Here is a 17,593-nt window from a genome sequence, read left to right on the forward strand (position 1 = left end):
ACCCGAGTGTAACACAAAACTTTTCCCCTCACTATAGCGAGGAAACTAAAACGCAAAAAATGCGTTTATCACTGCTTCCAGTAGTTCCACAGGTGGTAAATCATCTTTATTACTAGATTCACCTACTTTTATATCAATTTTAAAGCAATTAATTTGACTTTATTCAAGGTCAAATTACTTTACCCACTAGTGGATAAAATGCGTTTTTTCCCGCTGGTATTAAAGGACAAAACACGTGTTTCCGAGCTAGTGAGGGGAAAAGGTAATTTTAACTAACTGTTGTATATAAATAATACTTTGATCTTAATTTGAACAAGAAAAAGAGCCAAAACTTTAATTTACTGCGTGTAGTATGTGCATATACATACATACAATCACGCTTGTATCCCATAAAGGGGTAGGCAGGGCACATGAAACTACTAAAGCTTCAGTGCCACTCTTATGTGCATATGCATGGAAAAAACCATTTTATTTGCTAAAATGTAGTAAATTTTGAGTGACTGTTGAGTTGAGATTTCTGAATGTTATTAGATCACACTAGCCCAGTTAAAACAAGTCACAGGAAGAAAATATTATGATTAACGTTACATCACATTTATAAAGTACTAAATTCATGAGCGGAATGTAGGGAATAAGGCCTCTTAAAATTCCTAAACACTTAAAATTAAAATACCTAAACACTTAAAATGCCTCGTAGAAAGGCGAAACACGTGACGATTCTTGTATTGTTTAGGGGTGGTTTTGTTATTTGCGTATTTATTTTTGAGGTGGTGGGGTAATATTAATTAAATTAAATTAAATTAAAATTGCTTATTTGATAACATAAAATGTTTCCAAAATTGCATGTATAAAGTAGGTACCTACGCATAACGGGTAAACACTGATGATTGACTAGCACGTTATATATACGCGGACTAGCGAAGTAGTCTTCTAGATTTTGACCGCATTTGTTCAAATACGAGTAAGTCGGATAGAAATGAATTGACTGTGACATCACTCAACTCGATTTTATATTAATTCCATATTAGCAAATTGTTCGGATTCGTTTTCTCAGTTCTTAAAAAGAAGATTGGACTAGGAAGTAGGCTATGGTCTCATCCAGTAACTGTACGTATGTGTAGTATGTAAGCTATCAGTAAGCGGGTTAAAGTTAACTTTGGCAGCGCATTGTTAACGGTCTACCGGCTCGGTTAACTCCCGATATTCGTATAGTATGCACGGACCGTTCGCCCTTACAGTTGGTTTAAGCTTCTTTGCCTAGTGTTCCTAACGGCTCAGCCACGACATTGGTCTAAGCGCGACAGCGGTGAGCGGCTGCCATACATTGAAGCGAGACACAGCGATGGGACTTTTCATTCGCACGCATGGCTGCCGCTCGCCGCTGTCGCGCTTAGACCAATGTCGTGGCTGAGCCGTAAGATGAGGCACTGACTATCAGGGGCCCATTTCTTGAGGTTACAAGTTACAATTTAAAAATGGTAGTCAATGTCTAATATGACAAGTTGGAAAGAGACTTCCGCTTGTAACTTGTAACTTTCAGTTTTAAGAAATGGGCTCCAGATCGCAACGGCCTGTCAGTTATTCAGATATGTCACTTTTACTCGCATTGATGATTGAGATTGGTGTTTTTCTCATAACATATAAGTGGGCATTTTTAGAATGTGGGTCTCCCCAATAAGCGTAAGTTGTTAAAAAAAAATATCTAGCTGTCAATTTTAAATAAAACTAAGGAGGGCCTACCGGGAAACTTGTTTATTTTTAAATCGACCTTGTTTTCATAGGACAAATAATTACGGAAAGGTACCTTTTTTTCTGCAAATGACCCATCAATCTTATAGAGAAACCGACGTGACACTCACTGATCGTTCAACAAGCCAAACTCAAACCTCGAACAAGAATAGAAAAACATGACTATAACGAATAACCCGGCAGCCTCCAAATCTAGGGTGAACAGGCATCTTCTCTGGGCGATTTCACTCCATCGTAGGCCACGTCTTTGCCTTTGGCTAGCCTGTGGCCAAGAGTAAGCCCATTTATAATTTAAAAAAAAACTTTAGCAAATAGCAACCAAGAAGCGATCCCTAATACAAAAGGGCCAATTGATTTACTGATTACTGATCAAAACAAGTCAACCTGAAGGACGGCGGCCTTATTACGAGGGATTAAGGATCGGTTTAGCTTAGCCAGTCCAGCCCTCGCCGGGGATGTTAAACAAGCGTGGAAAGTAATTAATATTATCTACGTTCAGGGATGTGTACAGGGTGTTTGGGAACACAAATAATAGTAGATTATGATACAAGTATGATACAAGTGCGATAAATAAGAAATTCGGGTTACTACAGTATGGGGTTCTTCAAAAACCGGCCAAGAGCGTGTCGGGCCACACTCAGTGTAGGGTTCCGTAGTTTTCCGTATTTTTCTCAAAAACTACTTAACCTATCAAGTTCAAAACAATTTTCCTAGAAAGTCTATATAAAGTTCTACTTTAGTAATTTTTTTCATATTTTTTAAACATATGGTTCAAAAGTTAGAGGGGGGGGGACGCACTTTTTTTTCCTTTAGGAGCGATTATTTCCGAAAATATTAATATTATCAAAAAACAATCCTAGTAAACCCTTATTAATTTTTAAATACCTATCCAACAATATATCACACGTTGGGGTTGGAATAAAAAAAAATATCAGCCCCCACTTTACATGTAGGGGGGGTACCCTAATAAAACATTTTTTTTTCATTTTTTATTTTTGCACTTTGTTGGCGTGATTGATATACATATTGGTACCAAATTTCAGCATTCTAGTGCTAACGGTTACTGAGATTATCCGCGGACGGACGGACGGACGGACGGACGGACGGACAGACAGACATGGCGAAACTATAAGGGTTCCTAGTTGACTACGGAACCCTAAAAAGGAGTGTACAAGTTTCTAATGGGTCGGCAACTCGCATGTGACACCCCTTGAGTTGCAGGCGTCCGGATACGGTGACCGCTTTCCATCAGGCGGGCTGTATACCTGCTTGCCACCGACGTGGTATCGATACGAGTGGCGATCAATTAAAACACGAACGTAGATACTGCTTTTTAAATCGACACGAATATAGATATAATTAGAATATAATAGAATAAACATTTATTATTAGTGAACACAGGCAAGACAAAATACACATAATAACAGCAAGACAGAAAGGAATGAAGTGCCACGAAATGGCCTCATCTCAGCGTGTTGCTGCTGGTGACATCCAGCGCTGATTTTCCGATGAGACCATCAAGTGAGAAAGATTCACGGAGGGGAACAGACAGAAGAAATACAAATCACTTACAAGAACTAGGTCAAACAGTTAAGAAAGTGAAAACGTTACAAGAAAAATAACAACAGACTGTGATCGAAACATAAAATAAAAAGAATTATAAAAAACAGAACACACTCAATTAATTAAAAAGAAAAAGTGTCGTACACCAGATCACACACGATGCGTTTCAACGTTTGGTCGAACCATTACATTGGTTGGCTGTACATTAAAGCGGCAATGGCTAGTTGCAACTAGCGCCAGCAGTAGCTACACTAACTAAAAGACAGGTTTGTGACAATTACTTATTCGCATATGTACAAACCTATCGTACAACGTTTTAAAGCACATAAATGGCCACATGAATTTTTGACTTGCGTAATGAACTTTACTCATTACCTAGCAAGTGCGGCCGGTAATATAGCTCCATAAGGCACTGTAAATGTTAGAAATCTCTTTGCTGCAGTCGGGGTTTAAAAAAAAGATTTTTGTGGTTAGGTTATAATTATACTACATTCATATACGTTTATTTATGGGAATAATTAGGAAAACGGAATATGGATGCAAAAAAAAACTACACGACCCTGCTTCTCCGCGTCCATAAAAACACTTATAAATACCTCCGGATTCCGTATAAATGGCCGCCGTCCACAAATAAGGGCACTCTGTAGATTATTGGGCCTCCTGAAAGGGCGGCTTAAGGCCCGGGCCATGAAACGGCCTAAGCTGGAGAAATTAAAACCTTATCCTGCTAGTTCGTTTGTGATGATCTGATGATTGATAGATATTAAATATGGTGATATTATTAATTTGGTTAAGTTTCATTTCATTTCATTTCATTGCATTAAGTGCGCCTTTTGTACTTTAAGCTTTTTCTCTAGGTTCTATAACTTGCGACTGGAGTATTTATACAATTCGCATGTCCGATCTTCTTCCTTCCTATATCTGTGAAATCAGCATTTAATCTCTTTAAACCCATAACTAAGGCCGGCAACAGACAGTCTTAATTTTCATAATCTTAAAAAATCATAATCTTATAAAATAAGATTGACTGCCTTGCCACACACATTTTTAAAATTCAAATTATTCGCAATCTGTCAGATCAATCTGAAAAAAGTCATAATCTTAAAAAATAAGACTGTGTGTGGACAATCTGTGGTGTGGACAGTTGCGAAATTATATGAGAATCCGTGCACTCGATCTGATTTCTTAAGATTATGAAATTTAAGACTGTCTGTTGCCGGTCATAATCAGTATGGTTCTCTCTATATGTTCACTTGTTCAGTATGGTTCGTAGACAAACATTTCTTGACATTAACACCAGACAGCAATTTTTGAACCTCATTTAGCGAAGAAATTTAAAATGCGGAGAAAATCCCCAGGATAAACATATCCAGGCGCATCTGGCAGACGAAACTAGTTTAAAAAGAATATGAAATTTCCATACGCAAATAAATCTTATTTGGCCCGTTTGCATGAGCCGTTTTGGCGGGGATCCTAGACTCTAATCCATCCATACTTCCATACTAATATTATAAATGGGAAAGTGTGTGTGTCTGTTTGTTTGTCAGTCTTTCACGGCCAAACGGAGCGACGAATTGACATGATTTTTTAAGTGGAGATAGTTGAAGGGATGGAGAGTGACATAGGCTACATTTTGTCTCTTTCTAACGCGTGCGAAGCCGCGGGCAAAAGCTAGTAATGCATATTTTAAAACTAAAGGATAATTGAAAAACTCACACCTCCAGCAGGACTCGAACCTGTGACCTCCTGCTTTTCCGGAGCAGTCGTTATGGCCAACTTAGCCACGGAAGCCTGCTGGATGCGTGCGAATTTTTCCATGCCTTTCCTCAATTCCTAAACGCCTTAGGGTGGCGTATAGACATCTTCCTATAAGAATGAATCTTAATAATCTCTATAACGACGGTTTAATTATTATTAAACTGATTTAATATTGTATGTATATTACCTTGTTAGAAATAAACATGACTAACATCTAATGCCGATATAAAGGGAGACGTAAAGGCATCAACAGACGTCAGGAAGCATTTGATCAATTAAGTTCGTGAGATTTGGAGCTCACAGAAAAATTATAAGAAGGCGACATTAGGTATGTAGCAAAATATTGAAAGTAAAAGAAACGATATCGATGTAATTATATTCTTACGTTAATATACAAAATAAGAACACATCTGAAAAAAATGTTTAAAAAAAATGTATCAATAGGAAATTAACAAAATCAATACGTTCTTCAGGGTAAAAAGAAATATATATTTATATTACCTACCCTGCTTTAGCATTATCAGTTCAATAAAATCCCCCAGAACCCTCCCAACTTCATGACCCTTCGATAAAACCATAAAGAAAACACGGCCCCTTACGAACACGCACAAACTGTTCGCTTTAATGTCAAAATTAGACGTCTTAAAAATTTAATAAAAATCAACTGCAATATGTACGCCATCCGAGTATTCAAAGCCTAAACACAAGGACATTATTTTGAAATACGGCCTGAGAAACACTCCGTTCAAAGTCCCGGTCGGAAAATTTATATCCTCGTAAATCACCCTTATTCATAGGTGTTTTGCTCGAAACTCATATATGATGCGAGCTCCGGTCATTAGGACGGCTGAGGATTGTGAAAACGCCCAAATTAAAAAAGCCATTAAAAAAATACGGCGTCGATTTGAAAATGGAATTCGGGAATGAATTAGGCTCGGATTGGTTGATGCGCAAGGGTGTTGTTTTATGGTCGGTTAGGTGTTTTTGGTGGAGACCTCGGAGGAAATATAGACTGGAGTAGCCTTCATGTTGCGTCTACGTACAAATAATTCTAAAATAACACATGTAAAGGAGTACTCACAAATGCAAAAAATATTATTGTCAATACACACGCACATTATGATAAAAAAATAACACATACTCATTATGATGCACACAGACATATCACACATGGAAATACTTCGTAGAAACACAGTGTATACGGACACTAAATGCGCACGTGTGTGTCTCAAACTATAGGGATGATGCAGGCATCGATAACTGAAGTCGATAATAATGAATAAAGCTAATTATAATTTTAATGATGTCGTTGCTTTTTTTTAGATCTGTTTAATGTTTGGCACTATTATAATCATATTAAGATTCACTAATGACAATCCTGGGTAGTAGGTATCACGCGGGTGGACTAGCGATGGATAATAGGATTAGTAGGTAAAGAAATATTTGACATTTTGACAAAACATTAATTTACTTTTCCAGACTAACTAATCAACAACGTTTACTGCGGTTGGTGGTACTAAATCATTTTAGACAAACTTGGTTAAATAAATAAACTAGACATGGTTTAGTCTTCATTAACTGTTATCAATCTGTTTACATCAGGCGGGCCGTATACTTGTTTGCCACCGACGTAGTATAAAAAAAAAAAAAAAAAATCAATACTGGTTCAAAGTGAAAAGATTATTAAGTACATGTAATAAAACTCAAATCATTCTCTTACGGAAAATTGCAAATATATTTCAAATGAATTGTGTGATCAAGGTTTGCAAATCATACTTTTTTATCGATAGTTGATATTTCATCGACCATGCCCACATCTCTACGATGGAGTCTCGGTCAGGTAATTTTTCTAATTTTCAATTATCCTTGTCAATATTATTATATGTTCTATTCCAATTGCAATTAGGTTAATTCTTACAAAATATAGAAATGAAGTCTCGTGGGGAGTGCGCCTTTTCTTAATATTTTTATGAATAAATTGATATATAAATATCGACTCTATTTTAAACCACATTAGGTAACTTCTTAAACAGCAAAAAATCGAAGTCTCGTGGGGAGTGTTCATGACGTAATTTCTACCCACCAACAAATTTCAAATCGATTGCATTCGATCACATAAATCGATATTCGATGACGTATGACAAAAATATTATCACTTAGATAATAAAAACAGTAATACAACAATATTAAAATTACTTACAAATGGAATATTATGCCATCTTTTTGCAAACTTGAGGTATTTCAGCGCTTATTACAAGTGTTCACAGCACACGCGGGCATTTTTACTTAGCAGTCATATGTGTCGTGGCGATTCTCTGAATGAGCATGAATCGATTGTGAAATTGTATTTACGTGACTTTATGAACATTTGTTCAAGTTTTTTGGCAGAGGGGTAAGTAACTGAAAGGCTACTCCAGTCTATATTTCCTCCGAGGTGGAGACTAATATCTACTGCTTATTTTACACATTTGCAATCATTTTACAGTCTGTGCGGAAAAACAGAAATCACGAATGTATAGGGCACTATAGATTCCACGATTCTTCTCTTTCCGAACAAGCGTAATTACGGAAATAATTATTTCTCAATTTAATGATCGGCTGCTAATTTACCTAATTTATTTCCACCAAAGAAATATGTAAGTACTTGTCAATTATAATTAGATTAAATACGTTTCCAAGGTTTAATAAGTAGACAGATTCCTTTGTAAGGTAAATTATTTGGGGATTTCTCTGGATGCAAAGTTGCCAGTATTTTGGAAAAATTACCGAAAAGTTTTTTTTGTACAGAAAAGAGTAATTGTAATTTTAATTGTTCGTTCATATTGGCGCGTTAAAATTGCATTTCTGTAATAAACAATTTAGTTTAACATTTTAGTCGATAATGTCGTCATTTCAATGACTTAATAATAAACCTGTCTCGACTACACCAAAAATAACTTACTATTATACAATATACATGCAATTCAAAAGTACCTAGATAAAAGCGTCTCCGTTATTTCATTCTAGACTTTTCTTTTACAAATAAAATACCAAACAAGTACTATTGACTCGGAGATCGCCGGTCACCAGCACATTTGACTTAAACTAGAGGTAAATAAATTTTGAAACGCAATTTTATTCAATATACTTTTCCGTCGACTATGAATCCAAGCGTGCCCTCTTTAGGTTGAAGTTCAATTTGCAAAAATAGATTTAAGTATTCCGTTTCTATAGATAATTTTAAAGAGAGAAAATGTATTTACTTTTCTAAAAACACGGGATTTATTTGGCACAAACCAAAGATTTTATTTATATTTCTCGATGGAATGGAATGGATCTAAGTCGTAAAAGTTTCAATGAGTGAAAACCGTATATTGAAAACCGCACAACAACAACTTTAAGATTCAAAGTAAATCACGTTTTAATATAGATTTGATACTATGATACTATGTTATGGCCCTCTGACGTTTATTGGTCTAATGAAGTGAAATCGAGCGTGAAATACGCGCTAATCAAAAAACAACGCCAAATATTTAGAATCATATCGTATAAATGCTGGGTAATCAAATCTCGTTTGACTAACAGATAACACAAAATAAGATCATCAAAATAAATTTTGAATGATTATATTTTCATTAGACTTATATTGATCTTATATTTTGTCGAGTTTCCGATATTTCGACGCATTTAAATGCATTATGATTACGGAAAACTCCCATCATTTTCTGTGATCACGATGCATGTAACTGCGTCGAAATATCGGTAGATCGACCAAAATCAAAAAGGTAATCACGGTTTATATCCCGGTTAAAGTAAATGAAAATATCATCAAAATCCCGACGATTTTTTTAATGATAATCAACCTCTGTTTGCCATAAACACGTTCAATTACCTTATCATTTACAGCGCCGTTTTAATTGAAGAATAATAAAATTGTGGGCTTATTTTTCTTCTGAACATTTATTACAAATTCAATTTTATCCTCATTATAGTACCTGCTAACGTTCTTATAATTAAGCGCGCCATTTTATTTCGCAGCAAAAATTCCCGAAAAAAATACCTTTATTTTTTTATTTCTCTCCCATGATTTATAATGGGGAAAACCGAAACTTACCGATTTTTTACGAGCCACAATCGCTTGATTTAATAAAACACTCCATCCCGGACCTATCAGCGCTATGCTGCAAAAAGGACGTTTTTTACAACACTCACTAAAACTTTTTTTATGGCAGGCAACACTCGTAAAAGGTATAAATAAAATATCGCGGGGCAACACTGCCGGGGGAGCGGGGGTATCGCAATAATTTCCACGTTTTTGGCTATCCGAGAGGCCTTTCGATTATAATTTATAGGTTGGAATGAAGGCTGCGTATCAGGCAAGAGTATACGCTCATAAATGTTGCCATAAAATTGTTTGCGCGAACTGCTGGGTAATCAGATCACGTTTGACTAACCGATCCGAGCCAGAATAAAAATACTGGCGGAAGCTCATTCTCGCGAGGTATTCGGAGATAGATCTGATATGAAGGCTATATATGTAGATATGAAATTGGCTTATCTGCCAAATATTTCGCAACGCAACAGATTTAGGTAAACAACTATCGACGAAGGCAGAATCAGGGTGAAGTCACATACTGTATCAACATCGAGCAGCATTTTTTTTATTTATTTTTATTTAAAGGTAACATATTATACACTTTACATTTTTGAAGTTCTTCACCAAACTGTTCAATTGCTCATGCAGTTTGTTGGCGATACAGCGCTCACTTTTTAACCGACTTCAAAAAAAGGAGGAGGTTTTCAATTCGACTGATTTTTTTTTTATGTACCTACAACAAATCGCTAGTTAGTATGAACGTGCGTAAGCGTTCTCAGTGCGTTTACACATGTAATAGGACCGATATTCCATACATTACAGGCGCCATCTTGGATTTTTTTCCATTGAAATGCTTCCGACATCCGATATCGGATCGGATATTGTGAAAACGGACTCATACTAACGAGCGATTTCTCATACATAAAATGCGGCTCGATGCGGATATATGTGAACCAGCACCGACAAGCAGCACTTAACTTACATAACTAAAATGTATGACACCTAGTCATACAAAATCAATTTTATGTAATAAATTAGACAATAGTAACAAAAGCCGGTTGTCACACTTCAGTATTTTACATCTACATACTTCTACATCTACAAATCTAAACACAATTTCATGTATGCTCATAATATTTCCGTTTCTGTTCTCATATAAATACTAACATTCACGAACTTTAGGTTGTATTTTTCAGAGAAAATCTTTTACCGACTTCACAGCTGTTCCTCAAAAGAATATTTTGGAAAAAGTGCCCCAGGTACTTGAATGGAACCACTCCCGATATTGGGGCACAAATGGACCCTTTTTGGGCAACGGGCGTTACGAACAGGCGAACGTACTCAGCGTAAAGTCCTGCAAACATTCACGTTTTTCGCTAAGCTATTCGCTATTCCATTATAAATTTGTCTATGGAAAAGACCAAATGTTTTATATTAAATATTGAACACGATTTTTATCGAACTTCATTTTAAAAATGAATAAGGTAGAGCGGGTCAAACCTCGACTGGGAGACAATTCTAACTGGTCCATTTTTTCCATTATTACACTACTAGCTTTTGCCCGCGGCTTCGCTCGCATTAGAAAGAGACAGAAAGTAGCCTATGTCACTCTCCATCCCTTCAACTATCTCCACTTAAAAAATCACGACAATTCGTCGCTCCGTTTTGCCGTGAAGGACGGACAAACAAACAGACACACACACTTTCCCGTTTATAATATTAGTATGGATGATTTTGAGTTCTACATGTATCCTTTGAACACGCCTACCATATATAACCGGTGGACACTCTATTTAATAATGCAAACTGTGAAATATGGGACTACGCTACGGGAATAACGGGCATAAATAGAAAAGCGTGCTTCCAAAACAATATCTATTAAAGGAATGAAAAGACAATAGAAAATACAGACATATGTCAACTAAGTCTTATTCATAGACACCTACATGCAGTATGCATACAACACACCCTCACACTTAATTGAAGATAGCAGGTATAACAAACCAAGGCATTGAATAATAGGCAACCTTATAAAATTCACAAGAAAATAAATTCAAACAGCTATTAATCAATATCCGGCATCGGAAAGAATCTCACAGGCTTTAAGAGTCGACCAAAACGGCTAGTAGCCGGCTGGGCCCTCGGCAACGGTGCCACTGGTGCCACTGGCTCAGCAGCGGCCGGGGCGGACCCCTGTTCATGCGCGCCCGCGGTCCTTGCACTCGCCGGATCAGCTGTGCCCGACACCTGACCACCAGACGTATCCCAACTAGGCCACACCAACGGCGTACCAATACGATTGCGCTCACTGTGCTTAATTTGATCAACGTGCTTTTTAACTAACGAACCATCCACCCTTTCCACCATGTAATTCCTAGAGCCTACTAATTCTTTTATTGTACCCTTTATCCACCTTTCCGAATTGGCGTGCTCACGCATGTGCACTAGATCCCCTACTTGAAATTGACGCTCGCGACCCCCAGCGGCTCTTACTTGCCTCTCCTGCGCGCGCTGCACAGTACGCTCGCGCTCCTCTACTCCACGAAGCAAATCTAGTCGGCAGCGCAGCCTCCGTTTCTGCAGCAACAATGCAGGAGAATCGCCCGTGGTGCCGTGAATTGCGTTTCTGTAGGACATTAGATATGCTTGCAAGGCTAAGTCGATATCCACCCCCTCTCGCTTTGCCTTCTTGATTGCCTTCTTACAAAGCTTAACGGCGTTCTCAGCGGCACCGTTTGACGCTGGATGATATGGATGCTGATAAGCAACAATGTGTCAACCCACACGCCAACCATTTTGAGAAAATGGCGTCTAAAGATTTTTTCTCATTTTTTTGTGTTTCTCTTAAAATAAATTGTTTTTTATATAGATTGTTGTATTTTTCAGCTATAATACGTTCAGTAGTAGTGATTATTGTAGCTTAATTTCAAAACAAACTTCAATTTGACGAAATAATGCCCTTTTCTTTTATTGCGAATTGTTCGACGACGTCAAACTTTTTCAAGACTGTGTTATGATACTTAACCCACTTTTGCTAATTGTTTAAAAATATCTATGAGCCTTAAATAAACATGTTAAAGCACATAAATTGTTATTGTAAAATACTCTACCTATGCATATTTTTAATTTTATAAGTGTCAAGTAACATATCAGTCATGGTCACTTATGTTATTAGGTATAAATAATAAAATAATAATAAATATTATAGGACATTCTTACACAGATTGACTGAGACCCACGGTAAGCTCAAGAAGGCTTGTGTTGTGGGTACTTAGGCAACGATATATATAATATACTAGCTGCCCGGCGTACTTCGTATCGCCTTATACTTGGAGGCGCAAAACATGGGGCAAGGCAAAGAAGTGACCATTTTTACTTGACACAATTAAGTAGCTACATCATTAATTACATTATAGCGTACCTATTTAATATACACATACCCATAGCTGGGCATTAACTCGTTAATCCGTTAATTAACGAAGTTAACATTTCGATTAACGGATTAACTTTTAAGTTAACTCTAAAAAATGTTAACGGATTCGTTAACTTCCGTTAAATTTCTCCGAGTCCGTTAATCGTTAATTTAGCAGGGCAGCGCCGCGAAAAACACGCTACTGTAAAGTCCGAAGTACGGAAAATCCTAGGATTTAACCGGTAAATCCCAGCTTTTACCGATTTTGATCGCCAAAAGCCCAAATATTACCTAAAGAATTGTTGTTCACATGGGTTCGCTTTTACCAACGTTGATTCGATGAATCCTAAGTTTTACCATGGCAACTGTTCTAGATTATACTGTGGTTCTAGTGACAGGGCAGCAAATTCGAGCCCAATTTACGACCACATTCTCTTCCCTAGCTTCTACCCGGCTTCCGCCTGCTGTGATCTTGCAGCTCTCCTGACACAGTTCTTGGCAGTAGCTCAGGCAATCACTGCCTTCCACATGTAGCCTAGAGTTCAATAGGCTTGCTGTAATTCGGGCTTTTACAGTAATATAATACATTATAGTGGATTACTGATACAACTAAATATATACCTACAGTAAAAATATTTTTTTGTCACGCGTTAACGGATTATCGATTAACTTTAACTTACGTTAAATTTGTTGAAATGTATCGCATTAACGATTAACGAAGTTAACTTTTTTAGTAACGGATTAACGATTATCGAAGTTAAATATTTGATTAACGGTGCCCGGCTATGCACATACCTATTGAAGAGATAAGATGACTTACCTTTTTCCTCTTGTGGCAATCATCCGGTTATTGCGTTGTTTTAGTTACTAACTGTAATACTTTAAATTGCTTTTGAAATCAATTTGGAGTTTTTTTACCATTCATTTAAAATACACCATTTAAGCTAGTTTATTCCAACTACAAAAATATACTACATGAAGAATAGAGATAAAGGAGCAACCTCTTTATGTATCAGAAGTGCACATATTAAAGAAAAGATAGGTGGCGCTGCAATCGCAGGTGCATAACGGTTTGACAATCTCTTAGCCTTCTCGGTAGTGACCCCGCCTACAGAGCAAGAGGTCCCGGGTTCAAATCCTGATGAGACCTTTATTATTTTTTTCTACAGATATTTTTTCCTCAATTTTTTTTTTAATATCCAAATATATATTTTGTTTAGTATTGACAAAATTAAAATACTAAAAAAAATCAAAAAACAAAAAAATCGCTGTCAGGATCGAACCTGAGAACATCCGCATACGAAGCCAGCGCACTACCACGGGACTACGTCTTGATTTGCTCAGTCTGACGAAATCAGTCTAAAGTAAAGAACGTCTAATGTCATGTCACGTCTTTGCCCGGCAACAGACAGTCTTAAAAATTCATAATCTTAAAAAAAAATTGTATGCAAATTGACAGTTCAAACTGACACTGACAGATCTGTCAGTGTCAGTTTGCATACAATTTATTTTTAAGATTATGAAAATTAAGACTCGTCTGTTGCCGGCCTTTGAGTATTGAGCGAGACATGCGCTCCTACCGGAGAGATTTGTAACTGCAATTAATAGGCCTCATTTTCGCGACTGTTCTACTTCGACAGATTGTCCTCCTTACCTCTATTCTCCATGATATACTATTTTTATTTTATCTCAAAACACAAATCACAGCAATTGACAACGTCTAACAGATTTTTTTTCTGTTATGACAGCTCATTCTCATTCATTTCATTTCAAGCAATATTTTTTAGCCGCATTACCTGGCCGCTACATATTAAGGTGGATGATACAATGGCTCCGGTTGTGCGATGCGAATCGGAGCCAGTGTGACATCCACCTAATCAACTACTTGTTGCACGATTAGAGTGAGATGGAGCAATAGGTAGAGAAGGACAAACATGTATTGCCTCACTCTATCGCTCTATCTCACTCTAATCGAGCAACCGATCGCCATGTGTGTAGAGATCTTGAGGATTGTGATCGTTTCGGTTTCCTTCGCCTAAGTTTTGCACGGAGCGAATGTAACTATTTATTTGCGATGGTACTGGTTCATCACTACTTTTGTGAAGTATAAAATTAATAGCTGTAACAAACTGACAGATTTGGTTCGAGTCGGACAGCGGATTTAATTCGCTCCGAACCATATCCGGCCGTCTGTAGAGCACGCGGACCAAATCCGACCGGTCCGGCCCGAACCAAATCTAACCGTCTGTTACAGCTATTAGAGAAAATTTATAAATCTGGCAAGCAATTTGACAATGACAACTTCATAGACTACTTAAAATAGCTGTAACAGACGTGTGCGTTCCGATTTAGTATTATTTCTTTAACGGAATAATTACTAATTTTCACATTATTTTGCCATTCCTTATTTCTTTAACGGAATAATTACTAATTTTCACATTATTTTGCCATTCCTTATTTCTTTAACGGAATAATTACTAATTTTCACATTATTTTGCCAAGATAAATTAATAAAATCACAATGCGTTTGGAACGCATCCGTCATTAATGTAAGTTTGGAACGCACCTGTCATTAACGTCACGTCATTGTCAAGTTGTCAGGTAGGAACAATTTGTATGGGAAAAAAGAATCACTGTTTTCTAATTATCATCACAATATTTACGTGTTTTTACACTGCCTAAACCTTCTGCGGTCTAATACAAACATTTCAATACCAAAATTACGTAAATCGGTCCAGCCGTTCTCGAGTTTATAGGTAACTAATAAACGCATTTCATTTTTATATATATAGATAAATACTTATATACATAGAAAACATCCATGACTCAGGAACAAATATCTGTGCTCATCACACAAATAAATGCCCTTACCGGGATTCGAACCCGGGACCGCGGCGTAGCAGGCAGGGTCACTACCGACTGCGCCAGACCGGTCGTCATGTAGGAATCAATACATTATTTATTAGTCAAACCTTTTAATGATTTTTCTACTCCCGAACTGTTATTCGTCATTTACAGGATTGTGCGTATCGAAAAAACTGAAAACGCATTGTTTGGTTCTGTAATCATGGCAACGCATTGCATTAACGATACTGCGTGCGTGCGTGGGAAGTCTTTGGGCAGCTGAGCTGACAGTGCAAACCTTTGCAATACAGGAAACAGTGTGAATTTCGCGAGAATTATTTAAAAAAAAAACTACCTATTAAAAACTAAGTGCATGGTCTTTATAAAAGTATTGTATGCAATGGTGTTTAACTGACTTCAAAATACTCGTGGAAAGTACGCCACTCATATTTCTTGACCTCCTTTAAACGCCTGTTGAATAAAATACTATAAATTAACTATTAGAGTAATGATCATTTCTAGACACATATTTAAATTATCTGTGCTTTTTCAACAAATAATCGTTACAAAAACCAAATAATCATCTTTAAAAAAAATAAACTACTTATCTAAAAAATACAACAAAATATTTTTTTACGCTAAGAAATAGACTAAGTCATTGAAATTAATAACTCATGACTTGTACAAGAACAAAACATAAAATATCTTTAATAAAATAATAAACTACCATTCAGGTAAGTATTCAAAAATCAAACAATATTTTTATGCATACATTAACACGTCTTAATGTAATTAGTAATTATAAAAAAAATAGTAGCTTATATTAGATTTTTTTATATAAACACGTACTTGTAAAAAATGTTTGGAAATTATAATAACGAATATGTATATTCATGACTTAAAATGTTCAATTTCGTACTGAATTTACCATTCATGTGCAAAAATATACTAATGGACTAAGTCATAACTTATTCAAACATAAATTAATATGAACAGTTATATTTTACAATATAGTGTCATGGTACTTATACCAAAAACGAACAATTTATGACCCGAATATAATTTAACAATAATGACTTATGTTTTATATCACGGGTCGTAGCATAAAACAACGAATAAAATATCATTTTGCAATAATCATTCAAGTCTCATAGTGGGTAACTATGTCATTTTTTGCGTTTTGCAAGAATGAGTCAAGTGTAAAAAAATCGTTGAGTCAACCCTCATAACACATTATTGTAATTTAAATATGTCTTCTGCCAATTACTATAATAAGTTAAGGTTCTTGACACATTAATGCAAAACAGGCAACACACGATAAAGGATTTGCGTTAACCTTTTTTTTACTTTTGGGATAGTAAAAATTTTCAAAATGAAAAAGTCAATTTTGCAAATAGAAGTTTAAAAATCCAGCTATAACATGGCATTAAAATCTCATTTTTTTAGTTTTTGTGGGTTGACACATTATTGCTTATCACCATCCATATGTCGGTGTCAGTATTTTTTCAATTCCATTTGATTGTAAAAATTGATCATATTGTGCGCTACAAAATTGAGGACCATTATCAGAAACTATCGACCTTGGCAAACCGAATCTAGAAAAAGTTTCACACAAAACTTTAATGACCGATGACGTCGTCGTTCTTGGCATTCGGAAAATTTCGATCCATTTTGTAGTCGAATCTACGATAACAAAAAACGATTCGTTCTCGATAGGGCCTAAAAAGTCGACATGTAGACGCGTCCATGGTTCTGTAATGTACGGCCACGGCTTGGGAGGCGCCCGGGGCGGCGCGCTGCTCTCGGCCACGCACGCGGCGCACTCGCGGCACACGCGCTCCACGGCCGCGTCGATGCCGGGCCACCACACGTAGCTGCGGGCCGTGCTCTTCATCTTCACCATGCCCACATGTCCCACATGCAGCTCTTGTAAAATTTTGCTTCCAAAACAATATCTATTAAAGGAATGAAAAGACAATAGAAAATACAGACATATGTCAACTAAGTCTTATTCATAGACACCTACATGCAGTATGCATACAACACACAAACATTATAAAACATGGAAAAAATGGACCAGTTACATTTGCCCCCCAGTCGAGATTTGTCCCGCTGTAACTTAGCTGAATTTTATTTTTATGTGCCAAGTACTCTCACAAACTTGGTCATTAACTGAGGCTCTAAATTTTAAA

General features: G+C 36.6%; 1 protein-coding gene across 1 annotated transcript in view; it reads right to left on the reverse strand.

Annotated features, from left to right (window-relative positions):
* Positions 1 to 17,304, reverse strand: part of LOC125234885 — a 92,160-nt gene extending 74,856 nt beyond the window's left edge. The window contains exons 1-2 of the mRNA XM_048141306.1: positions 17,165 to 17,304; positions 11,639 to 11,771 (exon numbers count right to left, since the gene is read on the reverse strand). Coding sequence (XP_047997263.1) covers positions 11,639 to 11,771; positions 17,165 to 17,304 — 273 coding nt within the window. The remainder of the gene's footprint in view (positions 1 to 11,638; positions 11,772 to 17,164) is intronic.
* Positions 17,305 to 17,593: the final 289 nt, after the last annotated feature.

Source organism: Leguminivora glycinivorella, chromosome 16 (genome assembly GCF_023078275.1).
Source record: "Leguminivora glycinivorella isolate SPB_JAAS2020 chromosome 16, LegGlyc_1.1, whole genome shotgun sequence".
Taxonomy (NCBI): Eukaryota; Metazoa; Arthropoda; class Insecta; order Lepidoptera; family Tortricidae; genus Leguminivora; species Leguminivora glycinivorella.